We start from the raw sequence: 26,142 nt of genomic DNA, 5'->3' as shown, positions 1-26,142 counted from the left end.
GGAATTTGCCCAGAAACTTTCAGACGTGTTGGCAAAGTCAGCTTCCATAACATGACACCAGCTCAGCATGGCCAAACACCTGGCAGAGAATGAATCCAGGGCCATGGCAGCAGCCATTTCATTGTGCAGGCATGTGTAGCTACAGCTGGCCTCTGTTCAGACTGTCATGAAGGAAAGGATTGAAGGTCTGCCCTCTGACAAGAAAGGACTATTTAGTGAAGATACAGACCAGACAATGGAAAAAATCTAAATATACAGCAAAGACCTTCACTGCCCCATCCACCTCGATGTACACACAATCGAGGTTCAAGCCCTACCAGAAGCAAAGACCACAATTCCATCAGCATGACCATAGGGATTTCAGGAAATTCCAACCCTACAATAAGTGCCTGTTCCAAAAAAAGAACAAGAACAACCAAGGCCAAAAGAAGCACGCTGGCTTGCAAATGCAGCATCTTTGAGTGATCAGTCAGTCCACCGTGCCAACACCACTATCTCATAACTATATACCACCACCACATGCCAATGCCATCCATCTGGCATGCCATGCTCCCACATGGCACCATATAACATCAGACTGTTGGGTCCTCAAGATTATCTCGGTGGGATATGCAATAGAGTTCAAGACTGTCCTCCTTTTCAGGGATCTGCTTCACATGTGGGACCTTTATTTACTCTAAGTCCTTTTAGCACTGCACCACCACCAACAAAGTAGCCCCAGGAAAACGGACACAGACACCAGCTGGTTTTACTCAATCAAGGATCCATGTTTATTATAGCCAATTAAACAGCAAGCTAGCTTCTAACACACACACACACACACACACACACACACACACACACACACACACACTCACTCACCTAGCCCCACTCCAAAGGTGATCAGTCTTTGAAAGGGGTGTTGGAAGAAGCGTAGAGGTCTCACTTGGGATGTTGGTGCTTCTCAGGGGTCTTCTGGTTTCCTGCCTGACTTATAAAGGGAAGTTTCCAGTCCAGTTCTGGTTGGTACATTTGCAGTCCACTTTCATCTCTGTGATTACAAGATGTACTCATCCTGTCTCCTTCAGCTCTTTCGCCTTACAACGTCACTGGCAGCGCCCCCCTGGTCACCGATTCTTCAGGCCTTTGGTGTCTTTCCAAACATTGTCTGTGTTAGAGAAGGAGTGAGGCTAGGGGCCCTCTTCATGTTGCTCACTCATGCGTTCCTCCATACATACCGTTCGTAAGTACTACCTAAGCATTCCCATTTGTCAAGATCACATGGCTCATTGGGTTACAGAAGTGAGCTAGTACAATTGATACATTGCTTCTTATCTCTAGATTAAGAGCTTGTAGTTCAGCTAGTTATTTCTATGTTAAACATTAATACATTGCTTATTGTTAATATATTCCTGCATCTTTATAACTTGCAAGTTAGCCAAGTACATTATATATCACTACTAATACAAAGCTAGCATAATTCTACACACAAGGGTGACTCCACCACTGGAGGATGAAGTCAAGGAGCTCGTAGAGAAAGGGGCTATTGCCTCGGTGTAGTGGACATGGAGAGGGGATGGATTCTACTCCAGATACTTCCAAATCCTGAAGAGAGATGGGGGAGTCCGCCCAATTATGGACCTGCGTCACCTGAACAAACTTATGCACACAAGGAAGTTTAGAATGATAGCGTTACAGGATATATTGCCACTTCTTTACCAGGAGCAGTAGCTGACAACGCTGAATCTCAAAACTACATACTTCCATATAGGTATTAGGGAAGACCACTGGAAGTACCTTCACTTCACAGTCAGAGTCAGTGTACCAATATATGGTATTGCCATTCGGACTGTCGACAGCACCTTGCGTTTCTACAAAATGCATGGCTGATGTAGTGGACTATGAGGATGACAGTCTTCCTATACTTAGATGACTGGCTCCTGGCTTCCAAAACAAAAGAAGAGTTCCATTCTCAGATTTTGTCTGTACTATCTCTCCTACAGGATCTGGGCATCAGGATAAATGTGAAGAAATTGCACCAGGAACCTCAGAGGTTCATAGCATACATCGGCGTGATTTTGGACACAGAAATGAAATGAGCTTGCCTGCCATGGGACCTCTACGAAACCATCAAGGAGTTGGTCCTGGAATCTAGCATCAAGGAGTTGGTCCTCAGCCAGAAAAGCGGGCCTATCACATCCAAAGACTGTTGGGGCTCATGGCATCCTGTAAGTCGACAGTTCCATTCATGAGATTGAAGATGCGGATGCTACAGTTTTGGTTTCTATCAGTCTTCAAGCCCAATGTAGACAGTCAGAACCGTCTGTTCGTAGTGCCTGTTTAGATTCTGCGTTCACTGACCTGGTGGACTAATCAACACCATATGTTACAGTGAGTACCCTTCCAATTGCCTATGCCAAAAATCTGGGTCACAATGGATGCCTCCTTGACTGGAAGGGGAAAGCACTGCAACACCCACACAGTGCAAAGTCATTGAACTCCACAGCAAAGGGAATTACATATCAATTCCTAGAACTCCTAGCCATATTCTTGGGAATGAAAGCCTTCCTACTCCTGTTGAAAGGCCAAGTGGTTTAACTACAACTCAACAACACTACGGCCATTGTCTACATAAATCAACAGGGCGGTATGGTGTTAAGGTCATTATGTGACCTCAGCCTCCAGCTATGGCACTGGTGTAGTGTTTTCCCCTGACACATTTGCCTAACACTTTCTGGTGAAAAATCTAACCTATTTTCCAGACTATATCCTGTTCCTCTGTTGATATATTTACTTCATCACACTTCTCAGTCAGTACATGGAAGAACTGGACTTCTCTGTATCCTGAAATTTACCCCTCTTATAATTTTTATTCTGTACTGCCAAATATTGCACTAAATAGAGTTTTCACTGGAAGTTTACTATTGGATAATAGCATTGTTGCTTTTGAGTGTTCATTGCTAATTAGTGGAAAAGATATGCACTACTACTCTGCTAAGGAGAACTCATGACTGGAAACCAGATCATCCTTCTGGATCTTACCCTGTGTGAATCAAAGGGTATTGTGGAGTGGATCAAAACTTTGTAAGCAGCACCTAGGAACATAGGAAGCTGCCATATACTGAGTCAGACCATTGGTCTATCTAGCTCAGTATTGTCTTCACAGGGTTGGTGGCTTCTCCAGGGTTGCAGGCAGGAATCTCTCTCAGACCTATCTTGGACAACAACAACAATGAAACAGCTTCTCAGTTGGACAATATCTGAGACATCACTATCTCTGATTTCTGATGCTACATCTTTATCCTCTTCCCCTGAACTAAGGGGGAATACTAAGCTGGCTTCACCCCTGGGAGACTTGCATCTCTGTGCCAAACAACTCACACATGGACTCCCTAACCTCTCTTTTTGTTCCAAATCTCTCCAGCTCTTTACTTCATGGCAGCATATCACATATTATTTTAAACTTCTGTGGTGACATCCAGATTAACTCTGCTTGTGTGCCACAAAGAGGAGCAGTTTCCATCTATTTCCTCTTCTCTCTACAGCCTACTGTGCCTTCAGAAAATATTTCCCTGAGGGTTGTGTGGCCCTCAGGAACTTATTTTTTGAAGGCACATTAGGCTACAAAGGAAAGGGAAGATTGGTGAAAATGCCTGCAAGCTGTAGTGTGCATGCATCATTATTACAATCTATTAACCTTTTATAATGACTTGTGTATTACATAGCATTATACAGTTTTAAGTACTCAATGATGTACTTCCGTTATTGACATCCTGCACATACCTATGAGCACAAGTCCAACCTGCACCCTGACATATCCATTTTTTCGTACCCACTGTAGACTCTTCCCAGGGGATATAGGTGAGCACCTATCTCCCTTGGGTTTGTGCTGAAGTTCTCAGTAGGTTTACTGCTCATGTGACAGATTTCACTCACCATCGTGCCATCATAATCTAGTGGCCTCATGATTGCTGCCATGTTGGTTGTTCCCTTTGTCTATCTTTGGATGAGACTCCTTCATTGTTAGTTGTGTTCTACCCAACTCTCCACTTTCTGTACAAAGCTCTGTGTATGCCAGTGCAATTCACCCTTCTGAAAAAGATTCCCTTCACTGCTCCCTGCTTGACGATTACTAGAAATGCATCTTTCATGGGTTGCGATACTCACTGCAAGGGACACACACAGGACTCAGGCCAAGTTCCGTTGCCACAGCAGTCATCTGGAGCTCCTGGCACCAGTGTACAAAGGCTTCGAGGTGTTTTATCTCCTAGTCGAAGGCAGAGTAATGCAATCCATCCCTATAAAAGAAATGCCAAAAATGGTTGCTTGATTGGGTAGTGTGCCTGCTAGTGAATGGAATACATGGAAGGCTGTGCACTCACACTAGAACCTAACTCCAGTTGCAGAACAATGTAGTACAAGTGACATGGCATCAACGTTGTAGGTTTTTAAATTCAGGGTGCAAAAGATGATTAATTCATTGAAATCTTGTGCAATAGGACTCAGTTACTTGAGACGTGTAAATCACATATGCAGTCTGTGATTTTCAATTCAGCATAGTGTGATGATTTATTTTAAAACACAGTATTGTTTTGTAAGTTACATATTCATTTCAAACTGTTGACATAAGCGTTGCAGCAATCAAGAGTTTTAGAAGTGAGGGGTTAGTATTAGATGGCTTCTTTTGATGTGGCTACAAAGCAGATGCCCTTGGGTCTGCTGAATAAAGACTGCAGAAGGTAGTTTATCATTTCAAGCCAGAAAAGAAAATGGGACTCAGTTTGGATATCAGCCATGCATCACAAGCTAGTCAAATCCATATTTTGAACAAAGTAATTATGAACATCAACACCATCCCTACTTACAGGGGAGTAAGTAGTCACAAGGACTTAAATCAGAGTAAAAAAGTATAGGCTTTTACTGTCTGTCATTTATTCAGATCTAATCAGTGCCTCATCCTGTAGTTAATAATGAGTGGCAATGATGGATTTAATGATTACAATTATTTTAAAAATACTTTAGTTTTATATGTATTTTATTCTTTTCTAGACAGAGAAGGGGAGCGCATTACATGAGGCAGCTTTGTTTGGAAAGCTGGATGTGGTACGCATTCTGCTAGAAACAGGTAAATCATAATTATTATATAAGTGATTCCTAGATAGTCTCCACATTTCTAATTTTTAAAAAAGAGACTTTATCTTCCCTGTATTGGTGGTTGTTGCTCATCAAATGCCAAGAGGGTTCTTGTGGAATGAATCTTATTTCCTGTTTCCCCTTGGCCAGATAGATAATGAAGCTTCCTTGTACAAAGTAGAACCAAAGACCTATTCTAATAGTATATATGTCTGAGAGAGATTTACCTTCAAGTCGATGTGCATAGGATTGAACCCTAATGTATCTACTGAATTATTTCAGATTGATGTTATTAAGGCAAGAGAATAACTACTTTCCCTTGAGAATTGGCCCGGCCGCAGCCCTGTGTTGCGGGCTGGGCTTCTTGTACCACCCCCAAGCACAGGTTCAAGAAGAGCCCTGATTGGTCGGGGCTATGAAGAGGGCGGGGACTGCATGCTCTTCATTTGGCTCCTTCGCTTCCCCATCCTCTTTGGGCTCCGGCCGGCTTCCCTCCCTCCATCCCCTAAGCGCAGAACGGGCTTCGGCTGGTTGTCCTTTCAGGGGCCGAGTAGGAATTTTTTGGCCCCTTCTCATATTGGCTTGGGCTGAGGGGTCTTTTTTGCCTATTCCATTCTGCACCTTTCTGGGCTCAGTAGCAGCCTTAGCTGGGCAAGGCAGGTACAGTGCAGGCTGGGTGGAGATACACATGGGCTCGAGAACGGTGAGCACCCTTGGGCTGTATGGAAAAAGGTGGATTGGGGAATTGGTCCCATGAGGTTTGGTGGCTCAGGGATCTTGATTTGCCAGAAAACATGCTTCAGGGGTTCCTGTGCCTCAAAGGCTGTGCGGCTTGGGGTGTTGGAAACCCTAGGAGTTGCCCTGACCTGGACTGGTTGACAAGGAAGGGGATGAAGCAGGCTTAGTTCCACTTCTATCCTGAGTCAGGGTGTGTCGCCCATTAGGGGTCCAGGAGAGGACAGCAATGTCCAAAACCAGCCTGGTTAGGCCTGCACTGCTAGTGGGGTAGAGTTGCTGTTCACAGTTTGCTGATTGTACCACATCAATAAAATTTGGCCCCCTTTACCCAAGCTTATTGTGTCTGCATGCTCCTTGGGACTGGGGTGTGGGGACAATAGCAAAACTAGAGAAAACCTGAAAATAGAACCATTTGTCTACAGCAAAAGTCATTTGGGAGTGTAATATATCTATCTATCTATCCATCCAGATTTGGTGTGTGTGTGTGTGATTTGAGATGGCATTTGATGATTGCCTCTATGTGCATGAGCAGAAGAAAGACATGTTATGAACTTGAACTGATATTCAAAATGTCTTTTACTAGATTATTGGGCTCAATGTGTTGTTTTTACATTGAAGACTATTTTATCTAAGCTTAATCTTACTATAGTACATCATAATTTTCTCTTTCAGGAATTGATGCCAACATAAAGGATAGTTTAGGTAGAACTGTATTAGACATCCTTAAAGAACATCCGTCTCAACAGTCACTCCAAATTGCTGCACTACTTCAAGGTAAGTTATTTAAACACAAGCCAAATATAACTAACTACACACAAACTTAAATATATTTTTATTTAGTAAGAAAAGAAAAGGAAATAATATGATTACATTATCATCTCTTCAACTTCCAAAAGTTACAAATAACAATCCAGGATTCCACTTCCATCCTTTGCCAACTTTCCCCCTCACATCAGATATTACAGAAAGATATAAGCAATATGTCAATCAACCCTCAGTATATTAAAAAAACCCAAATCTTGGGTGTGGATTTTGACCCTGTGCTAAATTGTAATTTATGAAAGGGTCCCAGGTTAATGTAAATATTTCATCTGAGGCATTCCGTAAATAAGCAGTGATCTTAGCCATCGAGGCATGTTCCCATAGCTTTAGTAGCCATTCATCCAGGGTCGGGATTGCCTCTGATCTCCAATTGGCAGCATAGAGAATCCTGGCAGCAGTAATCATATATAAAGACAACTCCGTGTGTTTAGTAGGTATATAAGGTTGAGTCATATTTAGCAGAAAAAGCTCAGGTGAATAGGGAAAGTTTATATTTAAAATTTGTTGCATCTTAGAGTGAATTTTCTTCCAAAATTCTTGTGCTTTGCCACAAGTCTACCACATATGATAGAACGTCCCTGCATGATTCTTACATTTCCAGCCATCTCCAGAATAATTACTGTCCATCTTTCTAATCATCATGGGAGTAATGTACCAACGAAAATACATTTTGTACCAATTTTCTCTTAAGGTACTATTTGCTGTAAATTTAATATTCACTTTCCATTGATGTTCCCATTGTTGGATATCAGTTGTCCTGTTTAAATTTTGCGTCCACTTAATCATGCAGTCTTTTATCTGTTCTGTTTCTGAATCATATTTCCCATTGAAATTATGGTTAGGATTACAAGAGAGCCCTTCCCAGCATGGATATTCTTTCACGCATATACTCTGATCTTCATTACAATCAGCCTTGCATACAGAAGCAAACCCCACATTGTCACACCCAGGAAGAACCATCAGTAACAATGCATTCTGCGCAGGTCCACCCAGACAATTCTAGACTGCAAAGTGTGACAGTAGGAATGTGCCCCCAAGGCATGTTTTGGGATATAAGTATACCCAGTTCCATGACCCAGTGTAATCCTTTGGTCTTGCCACCTGGGACTTCATTGCAACAAGCACTCTCTTGTGCTTTCTTCAGGATTCCATCCAGCAACCTTCATGCTCCCTTGTATGCTGTATTTGGGACTCCATTTGGCACTGCTTTTGCCCTCCTACACCTACAAAGAGCTTGAAATCACTATCTGGATCAGTCTTCGTGCCAATCAATCCAGCTTGCCCCGCATCCATAGGAAGCTGGACCCATGAAGAAGCCTTTCTCATGGGCACCTCTCCCTCTATTAATCTCTATACCCCTCCTGCTTCCCATCACACTGAGGAGCAAGACTCTGCAGTCCCTCCAGAAGTACCTGAGCCTTGTCGTCCAGATCAGGGGAATATGAGCCTTCGCCCCTCTTCGGGCCCCAAAACTATCTTTGCTCCGCTTTCTTAAACCCACCCCCTCTACATTTATCTCTCAAACCTCTTTTCTCTTGCCAGCCTGGGATCTCATACAAATTAGACTTTAAGCTAAAATGCCTTATTGCAATTGGTTTACCTGGAAAAGTATTTTTTAAAAGCTAAAATGCCTCATAGTAGTAGACTTATCTAGAAACGCATTTTAATTGCCTTACACAATTCTCTTCGTGTATCTCCCTCCTTCAAAATAAATTATTCTTTTGATTTCGAAACCATATTCTGTCTCAATCCAGTCATTTCTTGAGTCCAAACGTTTGCACAAATTAAAACTGGTGGAGCTGACACGCTTAAAGAGTTAATTCCCCCACAAAGTCTGAACACTGGGGTGCTGACCAAACACCCCAGGGCTAGTTCCATTAACAACTTCTAAATATGCCATTCTAAACATATAAATGTGTTTTTAAGTCTAAACTTATACATATGCTCATTCTAAACATGCCCTTGTGAAGATTTTTACTTTCTGTATTTATGCTGTGGCATCAAAGCGGATGTGTGTCTGTCTAGGTACAAAGACAAATTTGGTTTATTGAACATTTAGTTCTTGCTATTCTAAGAGGTTACCAGAAAGTACTCAATATCACTCAGTTCTGATTACTTTCATATGTATCACTGAACTCTTTGCATTCTTATTGATTAAATTATTATAAGCCCTAAAGATTCAGAGATCTTTGGGAGGACTGATTGCCTATGATTATGCCCCTGGAAGATCTAGAGATGTTGTTATTTATTTATTACAAATATTTATATACTGCTTTTCAGCAAAAGTTCTCAAAATGGTTTACACAGAAAAATAAATAATAAAGATGCGTATCTAATCAACTTTGTTTTCACAGATAATGTGAATAGTTGTCTTAGTGACTGAATTTCACTTGATCCTAATCTTAAAGAAAAATTAAGATATATAAGGTTTATAATGTTGATGTAACATTTTAATGATGTAATCAAAGGGGAAATAACTTGATCAGCAGTTCTACTAAAGTGTATCCAAATATAGATGTACATTGAAAATGGTGTCATCACACTTTGCTCACACGAATTCCTGCTTCTTATTGGGCTAAAACCAAGAGTTTTAGCAAATTGGTCTTCTCTATCATGTGCAAGACCACTAGGGATAGATTGGGGTTTCTGTTGGTGTACTGTCCATCCTGCTGCCCAACCGATTCCCTAACTGAGCTGACAGAGCTGGTCGCAGAGTTGGTGTTGGAGTCTCCTAGACTTTTAGTGCTGGGGGACTTCAGTATCCACTTTGGGGCTGGCTTGTCTGGTGTGGCTCAGGAGTTAATAGAGGCCATGACAACTATGGACTTATTCCAATTAGTTTCTGAACCAACTCATGTTGCCGGCCACGTACTTGATTTGGTCTTTTGTTCAGATCAGGGGGGGTGTTCCGTGGGTGGGGGATCCGGTGGTTTCCCCATTGTCATGGACAGACCACTACCTGGTTAAGGTTGGTCTCACAACTGCCACCCACCCCTGCAGGGATGGTGGACCTATTAGGATGGTCCTTTTGAAAAGGCTGCTGGACACAGTGGGACTTCAAAAGGCCTTGGAGGATTTTGGTGTTGGTGTGGCTGGTGATTCTGTTGATGCCCTGGTGGGAACCTGGAACAGGGAGCTCATCAGGGCAGTAGACATGATTGCTCCTAAACATCCATTCCAACCTGCTTCAAAAGTGGCCCCTTGATATACTGAGGAGTTGCGGGGGCTGAAGCGGTTGGGTAGGGGACTAGTGCGCAAGTGGAGGAGAACTCGGTTCAGATCTGACAGGATACAACATGTGACCCATTTGAAGACTTATGCGGTGGCAGTGCGTGCAGCAAAAAAGAGTTTTTGGTCTGTGTGCATTGTGACTGCAGGTTTGCGCTCAGCAGAGCTATCCCGGGTTGTGAGGAGTTTGATTTCTGCTCCTTTTACCTCAAATCAGTCCCCAGGATTGTTCTGCTGTGATGCTTTTAATGGTTTTTTTGCAAACAAGATCTCCTGTATTCGGGCCAACTTGGACTCCACTATTTTTGCAGGGTCTATGGAGGAGGTGTCCAGTGATCCCTCTTGCAGTATTAGATTGGATCAGTTTCAATCTGTGACTCCTGAGGATGTGGACAAGCTGCTTGGGACAATGCGGCCTACCATCTGTTCTCTGGATCCTTGCCCAACTTGGCTGCTTCTACCTAGCAGGGAGATTGTTGGAGATGGCCTAGTTAATATCATAAATGCATCGTTGAGGGAGGGTAGGGTGCCCCCTTGTTTGAAGGAGGCATTGGTTAGACCACTCCTAAAGGAGCCTTCCCTGGATCCCTTAGCGATGGACAGCTACAGGCCAATCTCCAATCTCCCTTGGTAGGGCAAGGTGATTGAGAGGGTGGTGGCCGACCAGCTCCAGGCAGTCTTGGAGGAAACTGATTATCTAGACCCATTTCAAACTGGCTTTAGAGCTGGCTATGGGGTTGAGACAGCCTTGGTCGGTCTGATGGATGACCTTTACTGGGGAATTGACAGAGGGAGTGTGACTCTGCTGGTTCTTCTGGATCTCTCGGCTGCATTCAATACCATCGACCATGGTATCCTTCTGGATCGCCTGAGGGAGCTGGGGATAGGGGGCACTGCTTTGTAGTGGTTCTGCTCCTATCTCTCAGGTAGATTCCAGATAGTGGAACTTGGTGACAGTTGCTCCTCAAAATAGGAGCTGTTATATGGAGTCCCCCAGGGCTCCATTCTGTCACCAATGCTTTTTAATATCTACATGAAACCTCTGAGTGAGGTCATCAGGAGATCTGGTGCTGGGTGTTATCAGTATGCTGATGACACCTAAATCTACTTCTCCTTTTCATCTTCAGGAAATGGCACTCATTCTCTAAATGCCTGCCTACAGGCAGTAATGGGCTGGATGAGGGAGAACAAATTGAAGCTGAATCCAAGCAAGACAGAGATGCTCATTGTGGGGGCTCAGAATCTGAGGGGTGAGTTAGATCTTCCTGTGCTGGATGGGGTTACACTCCCCCAAAAGGAGCAGGTATATAGCTTGGGAGTACTCCTGGACCCAGGCCTCACCCTGGTATCTCAGGTGGCGGCCATGGCCAGGAGTGCTTTCTATCAGCTTTGGCTGATTCAACAGCTGTGTCCATTCCTTGAAGATGATGACCTCAAAATAGTGGTGCATCAGTTGATAAGCTCCCGGCTTGACTACTGCAATGCACTCTATGTGGGGCTGCCTTTGTATATAGTCCAGAAACTCTAGTTAGTTCAGAATGCGGCAGCCAGTTTGGTCTCTGTGGTTATCCAGAGAGACCATATTATGCCTGTTTTGAAACAGTTACACTGGCTGCCAATATGTTTCTGGGCAAAATACAAAGTGCTGGTTATTACCTTTAAAGCCCTGAATGACTTAGGTCCGAGTTATCTTAGAGAGCGCCTTCTACGTGATTCCCACTGCACATTAAGGTCATCTGAGGAGGTCCATCTCCAGTTGCCACCGGTTTGTCTTGTAACAACTCAGAGGCAGGCCTTCTCTGTAGCCGCTCCTAGGCTGTGGAATGCGTTCCCTGCAGAAATTCGTAATTTGAGATCATTAATGTCCTTCAGGAAAGCCCTTAAAACCTATCTGTTTGGCCGGGCCTTTCAGGGTTTTTAAATGATTGACAAACTGTTTTAAATTGCTGCCCTGATTTTCCTGGGTTTTTAAAGCTGTTTGAGTTGTTTAATTGGTTTTATTCTGTTTTTATAGTTTGATTTTAACTGTTAACTTGTTTTAATTGTTTTTACCATGCTGTAAACCACCCTGAGCCATTTTGGAAGGGTGGTATATAAAGCTAATAAATAAATAATAAACAAACAAACAAACAAATAAATCCAGAGTTCTTTTTGCATAATGTTTGCATGAGAAAATGTGATACTTTGCATACAGCCACAACAACTAACATATCTTCTTATTGGAAGCTGTGGCAAAAACCTGAACTTCCCAATGTACCATAAATATTTGGATACTCAATTCCACTTCCTTTGATGGCCAATTTGAAAAACTGGGATATGGAAGATCTTGCATTTCCCCTCAGACTAAGGCTTAGGCAAAATTATTCTAATTCTTCAAGTGACTCTAAGCATTACCACTTATGGGTGATCAATTCCTGGTACAACAGTCATGATCAGTTCCAGGTCTGCGGAGGCTTGTAACAAAAATTCCTCTGTGGGACTTCTCTTATGTAGGTACTCAAGTTCTGTTCCAGCACTTACCTTTTGGTGAGGCTGAGATTTTATCTCATCACTACTGGCAGCAGTGGGAACAATAGCAAAGCTCTTCCTCTCTGCCCCTCAGTGGGGAAAGTGGCTCTTGGGACTAGTAGTCTTCCCAAGGTCTGCTGCAGTGCCCAAGAGCCACTTTCCCAGAGGAGGTGAAGATTGGGGTGGGGGGGAATCTGCTGCTACGTGCTTGCAAGAGAAGCTGCTGCTGTTTCTGCTTGCCTCCTGGTAAGTAAAGAGTTGGTAGGAATGTGTGTTAGAAGAATGGGGGCTGGCAGGGAGGGGTTTTTGGTGTCAACTGGCTCCAAAATTATCCAACAACCCCCCCGCCCCAATTTATGGTGAACATAAGGGGAACATAAAAAAACAGTAACATGAACTTTGCTTACATGTTTGTTTTTATTATAGACTACATAGAAACAGGAAATGCAACAGTTCCAGATGAACCCATACAGGAATGCCCAGTGCTGGATCATCAGTCCTGTATTTTGTCTCCAGAAGTTTCTCCTACACAAACAACTAAAAGTAAATATTTCTCTTCTGTAAAACTGTTCCATATTAAAATATGTTAGGGAAATAATGAGAAATATATTCCCTGTGAAACTTAACTTCTCACCATACTTGCAGTAACCATGAGAGCCAAACATCTCACTCCTTGTTTATTTGAAATAATAAAGCATGCCAATGTGATCATTCTTTCTGTATTCCTAGGAATAGCTCTTTGTTTTGAGACTAGCCAAATGGCCAACAGCTGCTAGGTGCTGATTGCACCCAGCAGCACATCCCATCAGCAAGGGGAAATTTCTCCACCATACTTTTAAGCCACAGCTTAGAGAGATAAGGGACATAAAATATTGTTTTTCAAAGCTGACTACCCAGTTATCAGCACACTGCTGCGGAATTCTATTTTCACCTGGACAAACTACACCTTCCCTATTAGGCAGTGTTCAGACATACATAATTTCAGCAATAAGCCCACTGCAGGAGGACACTCGCTGCATATCTAATGAGTTCTAATTCAACCTTCTTCTGAAGATCTGGCTTGAGGGGAACTGGTCTAGAATTGGATTTTCGTAGTGCCCTTTTGTCAATAATGAAACAGCCCCTACCCTTCTTAACACCAGGCTGCACACGGCACTGATTAATTGGCTCTTATGTCAATCACAAAACCACCTCACCCACATTGGAATTGATTTCAGAATTTATTTACCCAGTTACCTTAAAAAACACACACACCAAAAAACCCCACTGAACATACTTTAGAGTTGTGTTGTATAGGGGTGTGGCTAGGGGAGAGTTCACCTCTCTCTCTGACGGCCCCTTGGAGATAATGAAGAAAATAGGGAGGGGTGGAGTTGGGGGGCCCTCAGGAGCTGGGGCCCCTGGGTTCTTTGAACCCATCCACTCAATTATAGCTTCACCCCTGGTGTTGTATTTTCTCCAGCATCTTATATGTTTTGTTGTTTAGAAGTTTGTCCCAGTGGCTATCCTGTAGGGGGAGGAAAGGGAGGGGAAGGAGAAGGAGAAAATGGAGGAGTTTCTAAATAAACTCTTAGTTAAATCTATATAATATTACTTTGTATTTGTGAGGGAAGCAGCTGTAAAACAAGTTGATAAGTATGTTGGGCGTTTGGCGGGTGGGGCGGGACCCAAAAATAAATCTGGTTGGAGTGATATCTACACTTACGCCTCTTCAAAAGTGAAGCTGTGAGCAGCCTTATATGGATCAGACTGTCTGCAGAAGGAAACAAAATAGAAAAAACAAATACCTGGAGATACTATGAAATCAAAGACTTCACACATTACAAGCAAGCAGTGTGCCCTTCATCAGTGATTAAGTCTTATAATATAGTTTCCATAAAATAGCTTTATAAGTTATGTGAACTAAATCTGAAAATTCTTAACCACTCTTGGAGAGAGAATATTTCAGTAGCATCTATCTTGCAGGAAAGAAATACATTTAAGAGGCATCTGACTGAGAGTGTAAGCATGAATGCCCCAGGGCCCTACAACACACCCTACACAGCAGTGTCCTTGCCTCAAAGGTATGGTGCCTCTGAGTACCAATTGCAGGGGAGCAACAGCAGGAGAGAGGGCATGCCCTCAACTCCTGCCTGTGGCTTCCAGCAGCATCTGGTGGGCCACTGTGCAAAACAGAATGCTGGACTAGATGGGCCTTGGGCCTGATCCAGCAGGTCTGTTCTTATGTTCTTATGGAGGTAGAAGATCAAGATTAGCCTTGGGGTTATCTTTTTAACGAAAGGCGGTATATAAATGCAAAAATAAAATAAATAAATAAATAAATAATATAGAGAACATTTGTCTAGATCTCAGTAGCACAGAATCATCTGCTACTGTAATAAGGGGAAGAAGAAGAAGAGGTTTGCAGAGATGAAGGTTTGGCCTGAATCCACCTTGTATAGCTTCAGGAAGTGAAGGGAAGGTGCTTGCTTCAGCCCTTTCTCTAAATTACATTGCCTCCCATTGGCAGAGAAGTCCAAGACCGTGTTAAGGCTTTCCACACCTGCTCACCTTTTAGCTTCCTCTGTTTAGCCAGGAGCTGTCTCTAGGTCCTCCCTGCTCTGAAGGATGAAGGAGGTTTTGGATGCTACTGAGGTATCCAGGTGATCGTACCCCTTCACCCTAGATTACCCTTCCTGCTAACCCAAATTCGAGCAGCCAGCTCAAACCCTGTGTTTCAACAATGCTGTGTAGTGGGCTAGCTCCTGAGTAGGCCTCTGCTGAATAGTCTACTTAGACTATTGTCAACTGAAAAAGAGGTACAGGAATGTTAGGGAGAGGCTTGTATCTGGCAGGTTACGGAAAGCTACCATGCCTATACCCAGCCACTCCATTTTAGGGAATCCTCATTCTCTGCTTTTCTCTATATAGCAATGGTGCCCATAGATGCTTGAGGAACTTCCTGTACAAAAAAAACAGTACAAGGAATTGTACCTCTGAGTATATTAAGTCTTCCTTTGGTTGTTCACAACCAACCCATTGTATAAGATATGGAAACAGAGAAAGAGAATAGTGTGTTTTCTTGGGATAGAGGGTCCTCATTTCCATGGTGGCTTGCTGGAGATTTAATTCCAAAAAACCACACTGATAGTACATAACATTCAGTATTTGGATTAGAAGTAACATCTTAGCAGTTTCTGTTTCCCCCAGCAAGGACTCCCATGTACACATTATGAGAAAACATTCCCAAAACGTGTATGAAATGCCTTTTGTCACCACTGAATAATCTCAGCCATCCCCCAGTCAGCTGAGATCAGGTCTTTTGAGTATGCTTGAATCCCATTGCCTTTCATCTTCCAGGGGGGAAATTGAGAGGTCCTAAGGAAAAGAGAAGCCAGATCAGGGAAGAGTAAGAAGATACAGTACATTAAATTCCAGATCCTTCATCTATTAATGGATTAGACAGTCCATTAGGCTCAATTAGTGATTTTTGTGTGTGTTGGGTTTTGAGTTATTTTCTTTGGCTGGCTATTTTGAAATTTATTTATTTTTAAGGTGAAGCTGTGACTGGAGAGTTGTCAAAACTATTAGATGAAATCAAGCTGTGCCAGGAAAAGGATTATTCTTTGGAAGAACTGTGCCATACAGTATCAGACCACTACCTGGACAATGCTAGCAAAGTATCTGAAGAAGAACCAGTGATGAATGGAAGTCAAGCCAACCCTAATATAGTAAGTAAGACGAGACTGTGCTTAGCCATTAACTCCAATATATACTAATACGACAAATATTTGTATACCGCTTTTCAAAACAATGTATTATCTTTGAGCTTCCCAAACCTTTTGAAGTTGGTCCCATCTTTTAAAGTTCTTCTTCCTTTCAGTTCCCGCCACTACTACCTCAGCCCTAACCATTTGTTGAGCAGAGGTCTAGAAATTGTAGCTGATCTTGGGCTATCAGGGTATGATTTGGAAGCACTAAGGCCCTCAAAGCCCAGTAGCAAGCCCCTGCCCTCCTCTCTTCCAGCTTTAAGCAAGGGGAGGGACAGGCGCTTGATCCTATTATGCTGAGCTTCAAAGAATGTGCTTGCTGAAAAATTGCTATGCTACAGATCATACTGGAATTTCAGCTCCTTGAAAGTATGGTCCTGTCTGCTCTTTACCTGTAATATGGGTTAGTTGTAGGAGCATCTTGAGTAAAATAGTCATTTTACATGTGCTATTTAGTAGTGCTTTTGGTAAAACACAACCCCTACCAGTTCAATGTTTGAAAATACAAATCAAATAAAGTATGAGACCCTCACAACTGGGTACCTATCATTGTGACCCAAAATGCAATTACAGCAGAGATACATGCATTGGTGTGCTGTGTCACTCATATATGCTGTACTTGGATTAGAGGGGGCCTCTAATCCAAGTAATGTATCCAAATAAAAAGGCCTTTTGAGAACTTTAAAAAAAAAACAACAAACTACTGTTTCTAAAAAGCTGTGGGAGCCATGATTTGACCAAACTGGGGAAAATCAGGGTGTGAATTATGCAATTTTTTAAGGGGCCCCTTTCCTTTCCCCCCATAATTCAGGGCCATAATTCAGGCTGTGAATTAGTCAGGGTAGTTATAGATAAGCAAAATTTTACTGCAGTAGATTCCTAAAGATCTATAAGAGCTAATTATAATGAAGACTGAAATTACAAACATGTTTTTTTGTAACAAAAACAAAACAATTACAAATATAATAAAAAATATTGTTTGTAAATAGGCTTATAGAACATTTGTTCACAGTTCCGAGAAATCTGAACAGAAGGAAAAACGGGACTAATCCACTTTCTGTGGACAAATATTTTAAGTTTATTCCATGATGAGATTGTTTGGCCAGAGTAAATTTGAAAAACATACCACATAATAGTTTGTCTACAGAATGCTTAGATGGTCAGATTATATTTTTTTTTAGTATTTCCCAATAGATGGCAGTCTGGTTCAACAATTTAAAGAGCAGCATCAGCCATTCTACAGAAGAATCTTTTAACATGTAAATGTTTTCTGTGTTATATTTTAATAAAACTAGCTGCATAATGTTTTAAAAACAAATTATTTAATATTTTAAAGAAACTTTTCTGATCATTAAACAATAGGAGACATGGTTGTAGATGAAAACTGTATAAGTGAGTTTTAAGAAAATTTAAACTAGTCCAAAAGAAGCTAATGAGAGAAACTGGCAATATTTGTATTATATTTATAGTCTGTCTTTCCTCCAACGAGTGTTGTACATGGTTCTGTTTATCTTCACAATAACCCTTTGAGGTAGGTCAGGCTGAGAGATAAGTAACTGACCCAAAGTTCAATTTGTCTGCATGCACCTGTTGAATTTCTGTCTGGCTGTATTACTTCCCAACCTAATGACAAGCTGAAAGAGCAAGGGAAAGGATGGGTGCATGGAGCCTAATTTGTAAAGCTAGCATAATATACAGGAATTTACAGTCTTTATTGCTGACAGAGGATGGAAGTTAGTGACTACCTTAATTATCATTGCCATACTTTTTGGTATGGAAGTCAAAATTTATAAGCACTAACTCTCATTTTAAACAAAATGTTTCTTTTCATATTTAAATGTTGTATTCATTAAAATACTGCAAATACATCTTATAAAGCACTTGAAATTTGCTGTACATAGATTAAAAAACAACAAGCTTGCCCCAGGCTTACAGTCTAATAGACATGGACAACATGGAAAGCAGCTCCTGCAAATGAAGTGTTTGAACCCCAGTGTTTTTATTGTGTGTTACCTCAAGCACATTTTTGAGTGGAAAGACTATTCATCAATACCAGGGAAAAATATTACTTGGGTGGCAATCGCCTCCTCATTCTTATAACAAGGAATAAAAACAAGTTTCCCAGACATCATGGGAAGGAAGGAAGGGAATTCCTCCCCCCACACCCACTATGCTACTCAGATTGGAGGCTGTCTATACAGTTTGCTGCTCAGCCAGTCCATAAACCTCCCTGCTCTATAACAATACTGTACGATTGATCATACTTCGGTTTTAGGCTGGAGATTCGCATGGGAAGGTAAGGTTTAAACCCCTCTCCCTATGCTGTATTGTTCACATTGGTGCCATTCCTACCACCACTGCTTCTCTCCCACAAAAATCTCTTTGGGGAAAGAATGAAATCTGAGCCCTGTTTGCTAGGGTCACATATTGTCCTGAATTATTTGCATGTCCTCAGCCTTGTAAGGATTTATTTTCCAATATATGTAGCACCTTAAAGGCAAACCACTTAAATTCTGTTGAATTCTGTGTTTGCCTATTCATCTCCAAAGTTGTGGTTTTTTGTTAAAATAATTTCAGTACATGGTTAATATTAATACTGTATGAAGTAGTAACTGCATTTCAAATGTCACCTTGATCATCCTGTTGTTTTATACAGAGATTAAGTGCTTAATTCTGCATTATCTTGTCAACACAAAAGAGCAAAGACTTGGGCTTTCTGCACCAATCTAAATTTGACTGATCATCTGATAAAATGGCTGTCATGTTATCCAAAGGAACTTTTCTAGTGCACACCAAACAATGTTCAGGTGACTTTTGTAAATGGCAAAGTCAATTTCTCAGAATCCTCATTGGGATATATCTGGCTGGAGAAGAATGTTCTACAGGCATCTAAAGATTGCTTTGGGCAAAGGTACCCAGTTCATTCAAGAAAGGGGAGGAATAACTTTAGTTACCACATCACATTTGAATGTCATGGATAGTAGCAGTTCTAGAGTATAGGATTCTGCTTATTCAGTACCAGTGGTGAGGCCTAGGCACTCATCCATATGTAGGGTGTCAGATGAGTCACCAGTTCCAGGAGTACATTAGCCAGCTAAAATAAGAGCACACAGCATGTAGGTTTGCGGCTGACTTCCTGGTGGGAAAAGCCCGCATTGTGCATGATGCAGCTAATCATCAGGAATGCCAAGCTAAAATAGCAGCCCTTACACAGCAACTGGAGGAGCAGGCTCCACAACTGCCTCCTCCCTTTTCTCCCTCTCCTCCTTCTCCCCAAGAGCCCCGTAAGAAAGAAGCCCCTCAGTACTGGCACTGTGTCTGCATGTTGTGGTAGCCATTGTGGCGCCCCAGAACCTAGATCCAACCTGTGTGTCAGCAATCTGGCCACCCAGAAGGGAAGTCCAGAAAGATAGTCCACAATACAAACTGGGCTGCAGAAACGAAACACAGCTCGGAATAGTTTTCTATATCAGGCTTGGGCTGAAAGCTGTTGACACAAGGGTTGACAAATGTTGTCTTCCAGAGGCTAACAGAAAGCTGTTGACATGCTTTATAGTCCAAGCTGATAACTCTCAGCTGGCAGGGATTCAAGGCTTATCAGCCCTCTGCAAGAGGTGTTTACTCCTCCTGATAGTTTCCAGCTGTGCTCTTCACCTTGTGACACGCCTTTGCTGTGGAGTCAGTGGGGGTTGCCTGCACAGCTCATCTTCTAGTCTGTCCGTCGCTGTCTCTGCTGCCTCAGACTGCTGTGCCTGCTCTGAAACATCAGCCAGACCTTCCTCAGCCATCTCTTGGGAACTGACAGCCGGGCTCTGCACCTCAGGCACCCCTGCATCGGCTGAAAGGCTGTCAGCATCCCCTTCCTCCTCACTGTCTGAGATCGAGGGCATGACACTGTGTCAGGAACCAGAGCTGGCAAAAGAGGATGCTTCCAAGCATTCTGTGGCGCCCCGAGATGTAGTACAACCAGTGGCAATGGAAGAGATGTCTGGCCTGGAAGGAGAGTCCTTCCCGGCACCCTTAGCTCCTATGGTTTTCACCTGCACTGAGGCCAGGGTTGGTGGTGCTGCTCCCACCATTAAGGATTTAGCCATTCTCAGGCCATGAATGGAGGGGAGTCCAAACAGGTTATGGAGGATTTAGAGTCACTGACGGTCATGCCTTTCAAGGACTCTAACTGTTCCATAACCTGTTTGGACTTCGAGGACAGACTTTGGTTTTGAGACATTTTTCTTGTAGAACCCAGAGTTGTGCCAGATGTTAACTGCATCTCTAACTTTCTTTAGGAAATGAGCCCAAGAAGTGTGCTATTGCAGCGGTCCCATAAAGGACCTCATGTGGTTGTTTAAGCCTTTATACATGCTCTGAAAAACTTCTGGGCACATGGTGTGTATGGAGCATCTGTTTGCATTGCGAACCATGTCTAGAGAACTGTGAAGGATCCCCAACAGCCGTTTACGTGATATGTAGTAATCTGAAAATTCTGTGAATTCCCTGAAGGCTTAACTATTTCTTTTATAGCAGCATTAAAAATATTATGGCTAGAAAACTTTCCCCAGCCTGATATTCTACCATATGTTTCTGTCATTGTGGTCAGATTACTCTCTTTCAGCTATGTAAGCATGTTTAGAAGCTAGGAGGCAGCAAAGAGTGAAATGTTTCTCCTGTCAGCTAACTTATGATGGCATTACACATTTCTGTGGATTTTCAGCTGGTATGTACACATGTCTTAGGAGCATATGACTGGGCTCATACAGTCTATGCATGTTTACTCTGAAATAATGGGCACTTTCTAAAAAAAAAAAAAAAAAGGCAGGATAAAGGCACTACACCAGACATGAAATAAGGGATGAAGCACATGATACAACATGGATGTATTAAATCTATCTTTAGCATAGATTTGCAACATAGGAATCAGACTACAGTTTAAGTTTGTCTTCTAGGGCTGAGACAGTTCCATCCAAGGCTATAATTACCTTCCCTTTGCCTTGGGCAAACAAACTGCGCTCAAAACTCAGTAGCAGTCATCTGCTTACACAGTTGGCAGTGTAAGGGAGGTTTTCCTGAATTCCTTCCCCCAAGCTTCATAGTTCTGAGTGAGTGAGGTAAGGAAATCCCCCCAAAAGGATATAGTTCCAAACACTCCTGGGTGCCAAAGCCCTGAGAAGCTGTTTCATTGAAAAATCTCTTTTCACTATAATAATGCCTCTGGTTGCTCACCAGTTATAGAATTACAGTGAAACCCCTTTACCCACACTCAACTGCTGTTGTGAGCAGGAGCTACACTATTTACAGTACCACTGGCAGTACCAGTACCACAGGGAATCAAAGCAACCCTTAAAAGCATCCGTTGGAAGCAGTGAGGATAAAAAGCAACCAGTCATAGAAGGGATTATCAACATAGATCCTTTGTGGCAACTGACTTATCCCAGACTGAAAAATGTGTGAGTGAATGCCAAGCTAGTTGATTAAGAGGGCGAGTTAGCTTAAGTAGTCCTGCCTGGCAATGATGATTGGCCCTTGGCATGAGTGTCAGGATGCTGATGACACTGCCAACTCTCCCATCTCTTGGCAGCAGGATTCAACTTTGCTTGGAATTGAGGGAAAGGATCAGCTGTACATACAGACCTAGAAGCAGTGAGTGATTTGAATTAAAACTTGGTCAGCAACTTTATTAAATTGACTTCTAACATGAATCTGCAACATGAAGGATCAGACTATAGTGTGGATATAACTCCTAGGGATGAGGCAGTTTCAGCCAAGGTAATTACTGCTCCAGCCAAGTTGATTACTTGGCTTCCCTCCTATTTCTTGGATGAGCAAACCAAGCTCAGAGATGTTGAGGTTTGTGATTATTTAGCAAAGCACCAAGGAAGCTACCAGTCCAGTTACAGAGTGCAGAGTTTAGTTGTTGCAGCTATTTAAGTAACACACATGGAGATCACTGTAGAGTCTAAACTAAATTGATTTATTGGTGAAGTACATAGGAAAGACCTATCCTATCTATCAGCTACATTAGGAGCCAGGTCTTACGATCAGTAAGACCCGGTTTTGGAGGGTGCGCGGGGAGAGCAGGCTAAGCCTGCTCTCCCCGCACATGAGCAGGGAGGGAGCCCTGGGTGGCTGGATCAGCCGCCTACACGATTGCTGGCTTGGTGATGGAGCCGGTGGGGGCTGGGGAGCTTGGGGGCCACACGGGCTCCGATGGCGGCGGGCGCGGCGGTGGCAGCGTGGGCTAGGCAGCGGTGGCCGCGGCAGGCCAGCTGGCCCCGCTGGCGGCAGCCACCGCGGCGGGGCGACTGGCCACGATGGTGGCGGCAGTGGCCGCAAGGAGACTGGCAGGAGGACTGGGCTTGCTGGCGGTGGCGGCCGCCGCGGGAAGCCTGGAGGCGGCAGCCGCGGAACCAGACCGGCCGTGTAAAGGGTAAGGGAGCCCTGAGGTGGGAGGCCTGAGGTGGCGGGGGGGTTGGCCCAGCCAGGGAGGCTGGCACCGGCCCTGGATGGCGCCGGCCCCGGCCGAAGGAGGCGGTGGGCCCGGGTGGGAGGAGGTGGCGGTTGAGGGCGCAGACTAGCGCCCGTTAAATTAACGGGCTGAAAAATACTTGTTTCATATAATGTGTTACCTTTTATTTACTACAGTGCTATCTATCTATCTATCTATTTATTTATTTATTTACAACTTCCTCTTCCCTCACTTTCAAAATAACAGACATGTCCAGATACTTCAGGTTGCAGCACCTTCCAGATTGATTTACAGCACTACATACATTTGTAAATCTTGATAGTATACCTCACTATAAATGCTTAGCTTTATTTTTAGCCTATTTTCCTCAAGCTTATGAGATCACCTGGCATTCTGTGTGTGTGTCCATGTGTGTGTCCCATCAACTTCACAGTTCCTGGACCAATATGAACCAAATTGGGTACAATTGTAGGGACACCTCAACGACATAGTTTGTGATTATGTCATCCACCGCAGTTCAAGATGGCAGACGTGTAAATGTTTTGAGTTGCAAGTGGGATAACTTGTGAATCACCTACCCAATTTGAACCAAAATTTGCTCCAGGTGTAGTGACACATTGGGTCAATTGTGTAGTTTGTAATGATGTAATCCATCGTGATTCAAGATGCTGGACGCATAAATGGTTGAAGCACAAGTGGGCTAACTTGTGGACTGCCTAACCAAATTGAACCAAATTTGGTACAGTGGTAGTGGGTGACTGACCACAGTAAAAAAATCCCCACATCTTTTGACTGACCTTCCTAAGTGCTCAGGCATCTGGAGTTTTGCTCCTCAAACAGCTTGGGATAAGCTCAGAGCAAACTATAACAATTCCAAGACAACAAGCCTACAACTCCTGGAAATCAGTTAGGGTCTGCAGAATTAGACCTTTTGTATTTCAAATGCCCAAATCGTTACCTCCCAAGTGGATCACCAAGACTTGATGCAGCTCTACTCAGGCAGGGCAGAGTATTGTTTCCAAGGAAAGGGGCCCTGAAACAGCAGGGTGCAGAAACTTGTGAATTTTTGGACTTATGTAGGTAAGACAACTTGGTGTAAGTGGGTATTGGAATTTTCCTTCATCAGCTGCTTTGTGGTAGTTCAGTTCTTTCCAGAAGGATATGTTCCAGAAGATGATGCTGAGAGATGATTGTTCCTTCCTGTGGTAATTGTCCTGGGAGGTTCTTCAGAGTTCTGTTTTGTCTCCCATGCTTTCTACTATCTACATGAAACTACTGGGTGAGGTTTGTGTAAGAACCCAGTAGTATGTGACTTGAACCAGATCTCCCAGTGGCCATTCTCCAGTGCTTTACTTTATGTGCCACTCATGTTCTGACCTGTCAGCAAGCCAGAAGGATTAAAATTTCATGGACTAAGGATACTTTCTGAGGTGCAGTGAGAAAAAGAGCACTGTCAACTGACCCCTTGGCTCTATAGACCTTTTGCCTTTCAGTCAGCCAGCAGTCTGAGCAACTCAGAGTTCATCCCACCTCCCCTCTCCCTGCCTCTGCTTGAAAAAGTGTTGGAACAGACCTCCTCTTCAGTCTAGTTCACACTTGGACTGTCTCCCAGGGCTGCAGGTCCAGATTTATAAGACTAGAGGCCAAAAAGAAAAGGGCATTTTAAAATTGAATTTGAGCTCAGGCAAGGTGTTCAGCTCCTAGTCATGGGCTGAAAGGTCTTTGAGGAAATCAGCGAACTGGAAAGAGCCTGGGAAAGTTAAATTGGCAACACCTAAACTCAGTAAGCATATGTCAAAATACCTTTCTAGATGGAATACTAATTCTGGACACATTCCACAACCAAAGTGATCCCCCTCGCAATGGATTATGTGATTTCCTTCTCACTGATTGGATTAGTTTAGGAAATCTGCAACTCCTAATCAAATAATTGACAGAAGCCAAACTAGAGAACCTCATCGGATGTCAACATCATCTCGCAGGAGTAGACCTCCTGAATTACCAGAACAATAGAACACAAAGAAGAGTCACCATCGGAAGAGGAATGAAGCTTTCTTTACCACTGACAGTAACTTTTCTTTGTGTGTTTCTAGTCTCACCCTCATCTTTGTGAACAGAGTAGAGCAGGGCTACTCAACTGCGGCCCTCCAGCTGTTTTTGGACTACAGCTCCCAGCATTCCTAGGCACAGTGGCCAATAGTCTATGATTATTAATTAATTTATTTATTTAGTGGCCAGTAGCCAAGGATGATGGGAGTTGTAGGTAAATATCTGCAGGAGGGGTGAAGCTGAGTGGCCCTGGAGTAGAATCTATCTAAATCTATGTAATTTTTTTTGTCATTTCCAATCAATTTTGGGTTTAAGAAACCCAACCCAGAGCCAGCATTTTAAATCAGTTCACATTGATACCCCAGAACATCTGTGAATTACTACTTTGACCATGCTGAGCTTTTAAGAGAGCATTTTGGACTCTCTGAAATCCTCTCTGTCTCCTCTTCTTGCTATCTTCCCATATCATAGTGACTAACTTGGCAGAGCCTCTCCAACTTCTCCTACCTCTGTACTCAAACCTTCCCCTCTGAAAGTCTGCTCTGCTGCTGCAGACTTGGTCTAGCAAGACTGCAGCTGCAGTGCATCACTATATTTTGCTTATTTCCTCCCACCAAAGCCACCTCACTATACTATATTTTCTGTCAACCAGTTTCTCCTTGGAACTTCCTGTTCTAACTTCTAGGATTACTCTCTTTCATAGCCTCTACAATTGTCAGCCAGCTCTAACCACTAGATGGACTCTCTAGGAACTCTGCCTCCTAGAACTCAAAGGTTTTTCCATTCATTCCAATGGTATTGCTTGAATATATTGTTTTACTGTACTAATCTCCCCATGAATGAGTTTATTTTGCTAATTGCCCCACAAAAATGTTTTAGTTTGCTAATTCACTAATCAAAATGTGTATTTTGATTGTTTTAATAAATTTGAACATCTGTTTATTGAAAGCTTGTCTTGTCCCAATCTATATCAAAATTGTGTCCACACAGGATAGCCCTTTGGTTAAATGTTCCCTATCAAGACACGAGTGTTTGGCCCCACGTGTTGTAACACAGGCCAACTCTCTTGGTAATTCATCCCAGCCAGGCTCTGAGTACTACTTCTGCCTCTGCTAGACTTAACCTAGTGCCTGATCCTGGCCTATCTTCTATTCTTCCTGCCTCTGCTTCTCATCCACCTATGTCTGAACTGGACCACACACAACTAGTCTCAAGCCCTAGTCAAGTTGTGGATAGATTGTCAGGAGTATGGAATATTGTGTCATCAACGTGTAGACTGACACCCCATTCTGTTTCCCCTCTTCATGAAATCCAGGTAATTTGGTGATATCCCTGACTACATGCCAGTGGTCACTGATGGATTGAATGTGGGCAAATAGATTGAAGCTTAGTCTGGATAAGAAAGAGTCAATCTTAGTGCAAGACTTGGTGGACTGGCTAGTTGGGGTAATGCATGTTCTGTATGGAGTTTTA

At 43.0% G+C, this 26,142-nt stretch overlaps 1 protein-coding gene across 9 annotated transcripts in view; it reads left to right on the top strand.

Moving 5' to 3' along the window:
* ANKS1B (ankyrin repeat and sterile alpha motif domain containing 1B) overlaps positions 1-26,142 on the top strand; it is a 595,071-nt gene that overhangs the window by 72,959 nt on the left and 495,970 nt on the right. For all 9 annotated transcript variants that reach the window (XR_008307633.1, XM_053251588.1, XM_053251587.1 and 6 more), the window contains 4 exons: positions 5,029-5,104; positions 6,523-6,624; positions 12,835-12,951; positions 15,943-16,118. Coding sequence is in view for 8 of the 9 variants with exons in the window: in XM_053251588.1 (XP_053107563.1) it covers positions 5,029-5,104; positions 6,523-6,624; positions 12,835-12,951; positions 15,943-16,118 (471 nt within the window). In the remaining variant the exon portion in view is untranslated. The remainder of the gene's footprint in view (positions 1-5,028; positions 5,105-6,522; positions 6,625-12,834; positions 12,952-15,942; positions 16,119-26,142) is intronic.

Source organism: Hemicordylus capensis, chromosome 5 (assembly GCF_027244095.1).
Source record: "Hemicordylus capensis ecotype Gifberg chromosome 5, rHemCap1.1.pri, whole genome shotgun sequence".
Lineage (NCBI taxonomy): Eukaryota > Metazoa > Chordata > Lepidosauria > Squamata > Cordylidae > Hemicordylus > Hemicordylus capensis.
The sequence above is the reverse complement of the archived record's forward strand: the minus strand, read 5'-3'. Positions and strand labels throughout refer to the sequence as shown.